General features: G+C 45.9%; 1 protein-coding gene across 1 annotated transcript in view; it reads left to right on the top strand.

Annotated features, from left to right (window-relative positions):
- Window positions 1-247: 247 nt before the first annotated feature.
- Window positions 248-14,204, top strand: part of KCNN4 (potassium calcium-activated channel subfamily N member 4) — a 598,479-nt gene continuing 584,522 nt past the window's right edge. Inside the window, exon 1 of the mRNA XM_085615741.1 lies at window positions 248-740. Within this exon, the coding sequence (XP_085471867.1) occupies window positions 450-740 (291 nt within the window). The 5' untranslated portion in view covers window positions 248-449. The remainder of the gene's footprint in view (window positions 741-14,204) is intronic.

The raw sequence follows: 14,204 nt of genomic DNA, 5'->3' as shown, positions 1-14,204 counted from the left end.
GCCGCATAATTCTGTCCTCCTTTGTCTTTTATTAATTCCAGTGCATGTAAACATCTACCAAGCCGGGCATGGGTGATGCACTTTAGCCGGTGCCCCTCCTTAGTCAAACTGGCAGCGTCCTCGGCGAGGAGGCGCTATCCTGCCAGCCAGCCACCAAACTCTGAAGCAGCCTCAAACTACCGTCACGTGCGTCTGAAGAGATAAAGAATGAATAAAGTTCAAACAGTCGGAAAAGAGACCCGTCGCTGGGTCTGAAATCTGATCGCAACTGGGCCGGCGTGATCCCCACCTTGTTAAAAAAATAAGTTAGTCATAAACGACTAAAAACAGAAAGAGTGAAGGAGGGCGCGGCGCGCCAGCAAGTGCGCACTTGGCATCCTCCCTGCCGAGGAAGTCGGCGACTTCCGCTACTCCTGGCCTGCCGGTGATCTGGAGGGGGTGGCACGCACATGGGCCGAGGGGGTTGGCCCGTGTTTACAACATGCCTTCCTGCTGCCCCGGCTAAGGAAGCGCACACGGAGATGCAGGGCAAAGGCGAGGCCACTGAGGTGACCATTCTGAACCCCGGCAACAGCGCGCAGCGCCATGGCGCGCGCAACGACAACCTGCGCAAGCTGCGCCGGCGCCAGGCGCTGGTGGAGGAGAAGAAGTCACTGGCCGCCTGCAGCCTGGTGTTGGCGCTGCTGGGCATCCTGCTCATGGTGCTGCACACCGAGCTGCTGTGGTTCGGGCACTGCCAGGTGAGCGGCTACTTTACTCCCCTGTCTTATGAAATGGAAGTATCACCTTTTATACTGTGACCGACATGGCGCCTAGAGGCGGTTCAGTGGGCACTGCCTAAATCTAAATAGGATATAGTTACACCTGGCCCTTTTTAGCTTCTTCCAGGTGTGCGGAATATAGTAACCTCGGCAGAAAGTGTGCGCTAGTCTGTGGAGCAGCGAACGCGTTGCCCGGTCTCCGCGGCACACCACCTGTTCGCTAGCTTTGAGGTACATCACCTGATGCGCGCGCTTCACAGAAAGGCGCAATGTGGCAAGGAGGGCTGGGGAACCATACATATACCATCTGTACCTCACCCGACACCGGTTACCTATTCCTTGGGACTTCCAAAAGAAAAGGACGCCTGAAGAAGTCTTAACACGGTCGGCCCATTAAAATAGCTCCACAGACTGAGTGGAGAAGAGAGCTGACGCAGCATCGTTATGCAGCCCCCACCACCATGCTAGCCAAAATGAAATAACATAGATGGGGTATTTGGAAAGCTCAAGACCACCACAAGGGGGTGCTGCTACTTTGCGCTAATGTGAGATGTTTGATATTCCCCAACTGAACCTATACTCGTGTTATTATCACCTTCCGAAGGATGAAAGACTGAGCAGCCCTGCCAGGATCCAAACCTGCTAAGTTGGATACCTCAGTTGTATCAGTTGTCTGGGGTATCAGTTTCTCTCTTGGCCTAACCTATTTCATCTTTCTCTCTGGTCCTCTTTTCCCCTTTTCCCCCTTTTTTTTGCTATTATTTTGGTCCTTCTTTCATTTCGCCAGTTTCTCTCCCTTTCCTTTGCACCGTTTCCCTTCATTTCTTTCTCACTTTCCTTAATCGCCTTCTTTATTCCCAAATTACTTTTTTATGTTTTATTTATTTTTGCTTCCCTTCTTTTCTATTCTACCTCCCTTCACTTGTTTCTTTCCCTCTTAGCTTTTCTCAGTTTTCTCCCTTTCTTCTTCTCTTAATTCTCGCCTTAACTTATTTCTCGTTCGTTTTTACCTTTCAACTTTAATTTATGTTTCTTTTACTTTCTTTTCAGGCTTTCTTCTCTTGCTTCCTTCTTTTGTTCATTCGTCCTTACTTTTATATAGCTCATATTAATGTCCTTCTGTCTTTCTCACTTTTGTTGTGTGACTTCTCTTACAGTGTTTGTCCAATCTTTCTTTTTCGTGCCTTATTCAGCTTCCTTTTTTTTCACTGCTTTCTACTGTCATACATTTCTTTTTATTAAACGGTCAGTGTTTCTCCGATTTCCACCCACCCATCCGTTTCGTTTTAGCCTTAGTTCATTCTCCTGCCAAAAATGTTCCCTCTATTCCCTTTACTAGACGGCACTCACTAGTTAGAACACGTGCACAACCGGATCTACTTCGTTCGTTGCATATGATATGCACATGTTTTAACAATCGGAATAGAGCCAGCAGGCTGTGAAAACTTTGCACAAGATAGTTGGCCAAACCCATATGTTTGGTTACTTGACACTGAAAATCTTTCAATGACTGAGTGTGTGTGGTTGTGTGGATGGGTTATTGTGAGAGTCAACAGTTAGTTGGAGGGATACGTGAGTGACTGGATGAATGAGTGAGTGAGCACATATTTAATGGGTGAGTCGATGAATGGATGAAAACCTTTGAATTCGTGAGTGCACAATGAATGCCTGAATGTATAGATCAATGCATACATGGATAAGTGAGCAATGGTTCACATTTAAACCACTCATAGAGGCTGAGGACTCAGCAGTAACGGTAGTGCCATAAAATACAAAAACAATGTACCAACAGATGATAAATACCGAACTACGGCCATTATGCAATTGTAAGCATTATCCAGGCCGGCGGGTATTGTGAGCACCTCCCCATGTCTTTGCAGACACTGCTTGTGCTTGCAGTCCTGTACTTTACTGAGATAGCCTATTGCATTCTGGGTGTTGTAGTCTTTCCTTGCTTCCACTGAACTAATTAGACTACCACACCTGAAATATATGATTGTTAGGTGAAATATTCAGGATTGGAGGCAGTGCTGCAAGACCCTGGATGGAGGTGGCCACACTAACTGGGGCGAGCGCCATCACTCTAGCGTGTCTCCAGTTCACCTGCGATTACAAGCACTACACCAGTGCAAGCAATGCACCGGAGTGTTCACCATTGCGCCAAGAAGCCCGCAGTCTGCCCAGGATTGCCAGCATTACGCGTTTTGAGATTTGCCCTTTCCTTGAGTTGCTCTTGGCGTATGTGATCACTCGGTATCGGGCATGCATGCTGAGATGCGCCCTGAGAAACCACGCGTGCAGCCCGGTTTTCACCATCACGTCCAAATCTTGGCTCTGGTTTCACATGTATTTATCTGTGACATTTATAAAGTGTCGCGCGTGTCCATTTGGCTACTCGAGAGTCCTGGAAGATTAGAACATAGACACATTAGTTCCTAGAAGGGGCGTGTCCGTGTCCGATGTTCCTTAGTTGTGACCTCTTAATGCCTTGCCTCTCTGCCGTCGGCAGCCTTGAAGGGTCTCTCTCTGCAGCTTGCTGCGCCACATGTGGATTGTTCGGCTGCCAGCTCAGGGTTGGGTTCCTTCGCCGCGGGCCGCGAACCTCCAAGGAGCAGCTTCTGTTTGTAGCCGCTTGAAGGGCCGCTGAGTGACGAGGCGAGCAGGCAGTGAACTTGGAACCCTGTTGAATGGTGGGCGCGGACGCCAAGCAGGGGGGTATTTTCACTTTCACGCAGTCAGCTTTGTGGACAATGCGGATGACCTCAAACTTGCTCTTTGCCTGCACCGGGAGCGCGTTGAAGGGTAGCCCGGGCCCGTTCGGCAGGTTCTGGAACATTCTCCCTCCGAAATCGGAAGCCTCTGCCAAGTGTCTCTGGATATTAAGGGATCCCATGAGCCGGTGACAATACAGAAGTCAAGGCGTGCCGTGACCCATGCTCTCGTGTACTCCACGCACAGCTAACTGCTCAGGGGAAGGAATGCAGGCTATGTTTGATTGGCATGAGAGGTGCATATGAACCCTTTTAACTACTTTTAAAACTAGCATGGGTGCTGGATGCCGTGACGGAGCCAGAAAGTGGGTATAAAGGTTTATTTACACGTTAGAAATACACCCACCACTGGAGAGTGTCTGGCAGCTTCAGGAACAAACAGCAGCTGGCGTAACTTTGTTGGGAGACACCTGAGGCTACATGGAAGGAGCATTATCACTTAAAACAAGCACATCCCATCGATTACCTACTGCGACACCTTGCCCGTTTCCAGAAAAACAACAGAAAGTGTGATGGGTGCATATGGTGCGCTTGAAGCAGATGTTAACAAACATAAAACAATATACAGTCACGAAGTTTTCTCAGTGGCTTTGTTTGACAAACTTCAAACTTTCGTTTCCCTGGAATTATAGGATGCATGTGTAGGGTAAACCTGAATCAATGTTAATAAAACGTAAAGCAAATCACAGCCGTTGAGTTTGCTGGGCGCCTTTCTTTGATACACTTCCAGCTTTCTTTTCGCTGGTTCACTCGTCACATTGGACTGCACATCCTGAGAAGGTTGAACATGTGAAGGCTCTGTACAAGAGGTGCTATTGATGGCAACCTGAACGAACCTCAGACCCTGGGAAGATTGGGTACCTGTTTGCACCTCCTCTGAATACAAGGTCGCCTCTACTGGCTGCAACCAGCGAGGCCATTTACAACCTTCTATTTTATCACTACCATTGCCTCTTATCGACTCTGCTTGTTGTTTTCAAATGATGGATTTAGGCCCAGATCTCTGTACTGGGGTGAATTTATCACATTGCTCTGCATTCTGTCCATCAATTGTTGTTTTTGCATTTGTCACCCGAGTGGGAAGAGTATGCCCAGATGTGGGTTCTGTGTTCTCCATGCCACTGGAATCAAGCTATCCTGGCTGAAGAGGGGTGAATCCCCGAACCGGTCCTAGGATGCTTGTTTCCAACCCACGGAGGACCTGGCCTGGCAGTTCGAGCGGGACTATTCCCATTGGACACAGGGTCAAGACTGATTTGTATATGGCTGGGTTCAAACTGGAATGGCATGGTGAGCAAACAAACGATGGATTTAGACCCAGATCTCTGTACTGGGGTGTATGTATGACATTGTTCTGCATTCTGTGCATCAATTGTTATTTTTGCATTTGTCACCCCAAGTGGAACATATATGCCCAGACGTGAGTCCCGTGCTCTCCATGCCACTGGAATCAAGCTATCCCGGCTGAAGAGGGGCGAAACCCCGAAACCGGTCCCTGGATGCTTGTTTCCAGTCCAGGGCGGACCTGGCCTGCTAGTTTGGGCTGGACTGTTCCCATTGGGCACAGGGTCAAGACTGATTTGCATATGGCTGGGTCCAAAGAGGAATGGCATGGTGAGCAAAAAAAAGATGGATTTAGGCCCAGATCTCTGTACTGGGGTGAATGTATGACATTGTTTTGCATTCTGTCCATCAATTGTTGTTTTTGCGTTTTGAAATGTGAACAAGGTTACTCTTGTTTCACTAATCTTTGCTGTGAAGAAGAACTGAACCCTCCCTTACCTTTGCTACTTGAACTGCTGATGAAAATGTTGATACACCTGTCTGAAATCTCTTCGGATTCTTTATCAAATCCCAATCACCAACGTGTAAGTCTGTGTTCTCAAAATTCGTCCCTGCATCAACATATTGCTTCATTTGATTTTGGTTCTGTAACACATAAAACTTTATTTCGCCACCTGCCTCTATTTCCTTTCTGTCACCTTTACACCTCAACCAATCTGGAAATAAGTTTGTGTGTACTTTTGCCCCCTGATTAACATAAAAGGAGCTACTCCAGTGGTGGTACGAGGCGTTTTGTTATAAACCCATACTCTTGTTTCCACAATATCCTGTACATTCTGCCCTGAAGATAAGGCCGTTTGGATGCCTTCTTTAACTAATCTGTTGGCCCTCTCCACAAACCCCTTGGAGGATGGACAATAGAGGGCCACTTCGAAGTGTTGTACATCATGAAATAAAAATAAAACATGCTCATATGGTGTGATGCAAAATGTGTTCCATTGTCTGCGACTATTGTCTTGAGAAAACCCTCTAACGCAAATATAAATTGCAAAAATTGAGCATCACAAAATAAAATTCTTAATCCATTTTAAGTAGTAATCAAATAGCAAAATTAAATATGGTACCTCGTCATAAACTTTGGGTAGTTTTGGAGGAACTGGGCATTCCACCTTATTTGCTCACCCTGATCAAGCGATTACATACTGGAAATTTCGCACAGGTTAGATATGGGAAGCTCGGGGAATTGACTTCACGCTTCCCAGTGAATAGGGGTGTAAGGCAGGGGTGTGGTTTGAACCCCACACTGTTTTGTCTCTATATAAATGCTTTGGTGGAACAACTAAACCGAATCGCCAATATTGATACCCCAAAGCTTGCCCGTAACAAGGTACCAGCAATGATGTTTGCTGACGATACCTTGTTACTTTCTAAATCACCTATGGGCCTCCAAAGGATTCTTGACACCTTTTTTATATTCTGCAAAAACAGGGGGCTAGAGATTAACACAGCATATGGTATCTAATCCTAGCAGAACTTCTCGTCCCAACCCCACCCTAAATGGCACCCAGCTGGAGAGGGTGGCAGTCTTTGATTACCTGGGTGTCACGTTAATGGAAACCTTTGGGTGGGGCCCGCACCAAGAAAAGGCAGGCCTGAGGCTAGCTCAGATGACTGGGGGCCTAGCAAAATTATATAGGAACATAACATCAAGACAACTGGGTCCGTTAACAGAGATTTACAAAGTTCAAATTAGGAGCGCAATCATGTATGGGGCTGAACTCTGGGGACATCGCCCTGTAGGTGCACTGCTTAGAACTGAGAATACGTTTGAGACAACTCTTGGGCCTACCGCCAAATACTCCTCTTATCCCCTTATGCATGGACCTTGGCCTTAGACCCATAAATGAGGAAATTGAGTTGCGACCCATGACCTTTTGGCGCCGACTATGGGCGACACCCGAACTACTAGTTTACCAGTCGGAACTCAAGGCGATACTGGGGCTTCCAGGGGTGGGAAAAATATCTTGGCTGGCGCATATCAAAGACTTGTGCTTTGGACTGGGCTGGCCAAATTTATGGACCCACCCGGAGGAAGCGTCTCGGTCTATTTCACGCCTCGAGCTAGTTAAAGCTTACAGACTTTTTAGATTGGGAGAACTCTATAGGAATGCTAAAATGGTTGTTTAACTTCTGAATTTTTTTATTTTAAAGACCAATATTTATTTGAGACTTTTCTTGATGACGTCTGTCCACTTGTGGCAAGGAAACTTTACGTCCAATTTAGATGGGGTTGTCTAGCAGTTCATGCACTTACAAACAAATGGACCAAAGCCTCCCCATCTGCCTGTCCGGCCTGTGAGAATCAGGAACAGTCCCTTACACATGTTTTCTTTTTTTGCCAAGGTTATATTGCAGCTAGAAGGTACTGGCTCCTACCAATATGCAGGAACCTGGGGTTCAGACAGACACGGGAGGCTCTTAGAGTCCTGCGAACTGGAACGCACCCCCCGATTATTTTTGCAGTGTCCTGCTTCCTTAATTCCATGTGGCTTAGGCGTCGCAAGTTCTTAAATTCCACTAGTGCAGTCTAAACGTACCTTTTCCGTCTTCCATAGCTTTGAACTTATTAAATATGAACTCATTGTTTTAAATCTTTTAAAATTTTAATAACTTTTTAACTTGTCATTAAGGTTGTATAATGAATTGTTATCGGCTATATCCTGTGACGCTTAACATTTTTTTTTATGTATCATATGCTTTTTTTTCTGCTGCTTTTATGGTCTGTAATGATCGAAATAAAGCTTGGAAATTGGAATTGGAAAATTAAATACGTGTTGTTACCAGATAACAAATCAATGTTCCTGAAAAATCCCCTTCCACTTTTTCCCATGGATTATCTGGAAACGGCAGCTGATGAAGCGGTGTGTCAATGGGTCTCCAGTGCTTGTCTGAATGGAGAAATTCAGTAAAACCATCAATGATAAATTTTACCTGAGCATCCACGTAAGGCCAGCAGTTATATTTCTTTAAACGTTTACAAGTTTTAGTGATACCTAGGTGTCCCTGAGGAGCTACACAAATAATGTCTTTTCTTAGACTTTCAGGGGGAGCAAACACATCATGGCACCTGACCTAATCAGCAATGACAGACAACTCGGTAGCCACTTAAGGAAAAGTTTTTAGTTCCCCTGACAGATTTCTACTTTTCAGCCATCCTTTGATTACGAAATGCTTAACCCTATTGAGTGTTTCATCAACAGAATAAGCATTTTGCCAAGTTTGTTCAGTTCTTTTAGGAGCACATTCCACTGCAGCTACCACACACACATTCAGTGTCATCCTGGTCACTATCAAGTGTTTCTTCATCCAATGCCATTCCTGATAGCCGATCGCCATTTAAGTTCTTACCCCTAGGAAAATGTATAACTTCTAAGTGATACTCTTGCATCTTGGAAAGTAAGCATACTAGTCTACCAGTTGCTTTATGAGTGCCATCAAAGGTTTGTGATCTGTATAGGATTTAAAAAACATGCCCCCATATGCAGCTTTTGAATTTTTGTACAGCCCATACGCTTCCAAGAACTGCACGCTGAATTGTACTGTAGTGTGTTTCCCCTTGTCTTAACATCCAGGAAGCAAAAGCAACCGTCCGTTCTCTTCCTGAGACCCACTGACCAAAAATGGCACCTAGACCAGATAAACTGGCATAAACAGTGATTATGCATTTACAAATATCCTGACATGGACGTTACGCTAAAGCTTCATCAATACATTTTTTGACACTTTCAAAGGTGTTACTCAGGTCATCCGCCCAAATTAAATTTACACGTTTTCTTAACAGCGCCCCTAAATATTCTAGAGTCTGAGCACAACCGTGAACAAAACGAGCATATTACTCCGTCAGCCCTAAGTAGGAGTGGAGTGCATCCCTGTCTCTTGGTGTAGCAGCATCACAAATGGCTTTAATTAGAGAACATTTGGGCCTAATACCATCTGAGTTCATGTGCCCCAAGCAATCAAGCTCTTGTATGGCAAATTTGCATTTGCCACTTCTTACTCTCAAACCAGCATGAGAGAGCGTAAACAACAGCTTACCCAGGATCTCATTATGCGCTTCCCATTTGCCAGCAAATACCAATATATCATCCTGATATGTCTGAACTCCTCGCATCTCCCGAAAAAGATTATCCATGAGTTTCTGGAAGACACTTGGCGCCGGAGCAAGACCAAAAGGCAGTTTTAAGTATTGAAAAGCTCCAAATGGAGTTACAAATGTGATCAGTTCTTGAGACTCAATCAAGAGTGGTATCTGGTGACAGGCTAACCATAAGTCTATGATTGAAAAAATACTTGTCCCCCCTCAATTGGCGAACCACGCTTGAATCTTCGGGAGAGGATGGCAGTCAATGAGAATGATTTTATTTAATGAACGCAAATCAGCACAATGTTGACTTCTCCAGATTCTCTTGTTTGACAGGTTCAGGACACCACCAACTCCACCCACCACAAGTGGTGAAACCCACATGGATGAATCAGATGCTGTGATAACCCCTTCAGAACATACGTTTTTCAACACCAATTTGAGTTAATCCCTCACGCTCAGTGGTATAGGGCGAACCTTGTGAAGTTCTGGTTGGGCATCTGGTTTTAGCTGATGTGATGCTCAAACCCTTTAACTGTATCCACACGATCACTAAACACCTCATTGTGTTGATCACGAATCCTTTCAATTCTAAGTGTGAGTGTTCTTCTACAAATGCTATTGGCATTTCCCTTAAGACTACTCAGTTTTCAGCACCAGATATGAGGGTCAACCACATTCTAGCTAGGTCTTGCCATCCAATTATATTTCTTCCCTTGATGGGCACATACATCTTCTTCAGGATGTCTCTGCCCAAACAATCCAATTTTGACATAAAGTACCCAAGCATTTACATATCCTTTTCCCCAAATGCCTTGGGATTAATAACCATTTGTGCAAGCGCAACCTTATCACCCCACTTTTCGTGAAATGTCACATCTGATTAAATTGTAATTGGTGAACCAGAACTTCTAGATTCACGTCTCAAATCATCGTATCACACAATGGGCCTTTTACTCTATTTTAATTGACCAAAGCATTACATTCAAACGTCAAAACGACATTACCCTGTCTCTCTGCATACATCTGCATCTTCTGAAATCTCTATATTATTAACCCTTAAAGACTTTTTGGCACTATCTTTGCATACCACTTGGAAATGACCTACTTTTTTACACAACAACCAGCGCTTTCCTATCGCTGGGCAATTCATACTAGTCCACAATGTGAGTGTTTGGCCCACATCTGAAACAAAAACTGTTGAATCTCTTGGTGGTTGTCTTACTACTAGCTTTTACAACATTAACAGTATTTTAACGGTATTCCCAGAATCATCACTATTCATAGCTAAGGTATTCACTGAATATACATTGTGAACTGCTTTTGAGGAAATCATGGAACGTTCTATTCCTTTTGCCAAATCAGTAGTTTCAGCTAATGTAGGATTTCTGCAGCTCAGTAGTCTTTCTTGTATTTTCTTTGAGTGGCAGCTAAATACAAACTGGTTTCTTACGTAAGTGTCACTATTCCTCCTCCCCCAGGCTTTTTTCAAATATCCTGCTCCTCTCTGCACTCCTGCCATACCCTGGTTGCTTTTGGGTATACGCAGAGCTGTTGGGAGGGACTTCGGAGTGCCCTGTCTATGAGGTGCGGTGGGGCCATGGCAGATAATGGGTTGGAAGTGCTGCCTGGATCCAAGATGGCACCCCACATCACTGTTGGCAAGAGGCGGTATTGTTGAAATCCAGGGTGGGGTACACACAGCAGACCAGGGCCCGGGGCTGATGCGGGATGAGACTTGTGCCTCTGACCCCCTGCTGGTTACACAGCGCATTACATTCTGGAGACTACACTGCCATGGGTGAGAGCGACCGGGGCTACGTGGACGTGCAGCTTGCTCATCAGCTGGGTGATTTCTGGTGTAGGCCAGTAAAGTTGGAAAGCCACAGGGCCATGCCGACCTTCCAGGGTTTAGACAGCTTGATCATGGGGATTGGCACTTTCTAGTGAGAGTCGAACAGGGGAGTGCTCCTTCTTCCCTCTGCTCCCTCAACTGTGTGGATATTCCCCAGAATTTGGCAGCAGGGGCAATGTATGGAGCCCATAGGATGAAAATCACTGAGCTGAGTGACTGATGTTGAAGATGCTGGTGAGCATTTCTTGGGGGTAAGATCTATTTGCTGCATTCAATACTGTGTCCCATTCCATTCTTCTGAAACAGCTGGCTGGTATCAGGGTGGCTGGTCTTGCTCTTAGCTGGATGAAGTTCTTCCAGGAGGACAGCAAGTTGACTGTTTGAATGGTCCCTTATTCGTCAGACAGCAAGCCACTACACTTTGGGGTGCCACAGAGTTCTTCTTCAAGTCTGACCTTGTTCAGCTTCTGCGTGACCCCATCATCTGTCATTATTAAGTCTTTTGGCTCTAAGGTCCTCTTTCAAGCTGACAACACTGGTTCTCTCTTTTGATCCATTGCCAGCCTGTATGTAGGCCACATTTAATATCAGTTCATCCAGGGTTATTGAGTGGATGAAAGCGGGTTACATGTAAATAAATTAGACTAAAATAGAAGTCTCATGTTTCTGGGCCAGAACAAAGATCATTGGTTCACAAACTGTTGGCCTGAACATCTTCCTCCTCCACCACAACCAATTACAGTGGTAAAGAAATCTGGGAGTAAAATTTGAGTGTGACCGCTCTTTTTGGCCTCAAGTAATGTAGGTAGTCGCCATGTGTATAGAGTTGCTGCAATCCTTAAAAAGTTTCAGGAGATGTTCTGCCTACATGATCACGTAAAACGGTGGCCCGTGCCTTCATCTTATCTAGGCTGGACTCTGTCAACATTTTCTAACTTGACCTTTCAGATGGATTGATAAGCAGCCTACAGATAGTTCAAAATACTGATGTGCAGCTCATTTTGAAGATCCCAAAATGGGCCCCTGTCATTCATTGGCAACCTGTTTGTGCATTTTACAGGTTTGGGCTCAGATATCTTTCAGACATACCCTGCACTACAGGCCTATCAGGACTGTCCGATCATCTGATGCCTTGCTGGCACAGATCCCCAGGTTCATTCATACTAGATCTGGAGACTGCTCCTTCTCTGTTGTGACGTTAAGGAGAGCAACTTACCCCCATTTAATTTGTGTTGCACCCGCAGTGAGACTATTTCGGAAACATTAAAAAACAAGACCATTGGTTATTGTATGGTATTGCATTGCGACATTTAAATAGCGGTTACTACTCCTATGTGTGGCGCTAAAGGGCTTGCTTCCATGGATAGCACGCTACACCATGTAGTATTTGAGGCTGGAAGTGTTTTGTCTTTGTTTTGATCCTGTGTCGGAAGTGTTTCCATGTTGTGCGGGAGTACCCCAGAGGAGCAGTTATCTTGTATTGGGGTGCAGCGCTGAGCAGTGTGATGAATATCCATTCAGAGATGCTGTGTTTAAAGCTTACGGTCCTGAGTAGGCTTAGAGGGTGGAATGGTGGAGAGGTCTGCTGAGATAAATTTCATTAATATCATCCCAAACATGATTGTCAATGTGCGGTACCAAGAAGGGATCATAGTATGTTGCTAGTCGGGACCTGCAGTGTTGGATTAAATTAGAGCCACCCATTGGCCTGTGATTTATGGCAGATTTCTTCAGTTATACTGTGCCTGTGCAGTTGGTGATTGTGAGAAGTTGGCCATATATATGCTGTCCACTAGTTATAGTGGGCACCTTGTATCAGTCCAAAGAACCCCTTATTGGTTATAGGTTAAAGACAACCTTTATTGAAAGCTATCCTAGTGATAGCTATGGTGAGCAGCCTTCAGGCTAAGTCTTGAAGGAATGTCAAGCAGCTTGTTTTACCAGTCTATAATCTCTTGAGTCACTAAATGAAAGATATCCACACTAGGTATGTATATAAAATATATGTATTTATTACTAAACACACCCTCCTAGTCTCTTTATGAGACTAGAGGTCAAAACACATAAGTTACACTTCAATAATCACAGTAAAATAGCATAAATACACGTCAGCCACTAGGGGCGAGCCAAACCATATACTAAAATAGTGGTATAAGAACCACGACTTAACTAGACACAAGGCCTAGAGCCTGTAAAATCGCTGGAACCCCAAGGAACTACCCAAGGTAGTGACACAGGGGACCCAAGGGGGCCGTGTGCAGTGTGTGAACACAGCCGCGAGCTCCCGTTAGATTCTATGGGGAAAGTCGCAGTTAGATTTTTAAACATTAGGGACACTTAGAAATGAGTCAGGACCAAACCCTCTTGGACTTAGGAAGTTCTAGGGCTAGCAACCACGGGAGCACCGGAGTACTCGTGTTACCTCACCCGGGGAAGCCGGGTGCATAGGTGTCTATTGGTGTCGGGTCGCGTCGATTTCAATGGGAGCTGGCGAAGAAGTGCTACTGCCATGAAGATGCGAAGTGTCCGAAGAGATTCAAGCCTGGATCGAAGATGAGAAGAACCTGAAAGCAGAGGGGACAGAGTCTGGGTCACTAGCCAGTGACCAGAGAGGCGATGAGCAGATGCCCACCGATGTCGGGTGATTTCAGGTGAAAGAGGTGAAGCTTGACTCTTCAGCCACGAGGACCAGGAGGCGTCGAGGATGACCAGGAGCTGGATTCGAGCTGCCCCACAAAGGATGTCGAGTGCTGCAGCGTCGGTGCCCAGATTGGACACAACAAGCCTTGGCAACACAACCCACGCAGAAACGAGAAAGATGCTTCGGTGCAGACCAGCAAGGTCTGTGGGACTCACCACTTGGTTGGGAGTCAGGGAGCGTCTGGAGCAACCAGGAAAGCCCAAGGAAATACAAAGTTACCCCCTGGGGGACCCACCAGTCAACGGACCAGGGATCGCGAAGGGACCTCGAGAAGAAACACAAAATGGTGGCCACGGGTCACTCGGAATGACCAGGCCAACAATCTTCAGTGGATTCAGTGCTCGAGGTGGGGGCTACAAGTCAGCCCAGCACGACTTCAAGAGACGTCGAGAAGTCAATGCACTTGCAGGAATTCACGGTGACCAGGAGTTCCGGTTCCACGCTACTCACGAGGGCTGTGAGTCTCGGCTTTGCTGGGGTCTCGGATTGGCCTCTGAGATGTCTAGAAATCCTCTTCCGGGGCTGCAAAAACTTCGGAGTCCGGCGGGAGCTCCAATGATGCAGACCGACAAATTGCTTCGTTGGTGCCTGCCAAGCAGGGGAGTCACTCCTTGACCCCAAGGGAGATTTCTTCAGTCCTCTGGTCTTGAGCAGAGCGTTGAAGGTCCAGGATTCAGCTTCAGAGTTTTGT

The sequence above is a fragment of the Triturus cristatus genome, chromosome 7 (genome assembly GCF_964204655.1).
Source record: "Triturus cristatus chromosome 7, aTriCri1.1, whole genome shotgun sequence".
Taxonomy (NCBI): Eukaryota; Metazoa; Chordata; class Amphibia; order Caudata; family Salamandridae; genus Triturus; species Triturus cristatus.
This window is presented reverse-complemented; position numbering and strand designations above follow the sequence as displayed.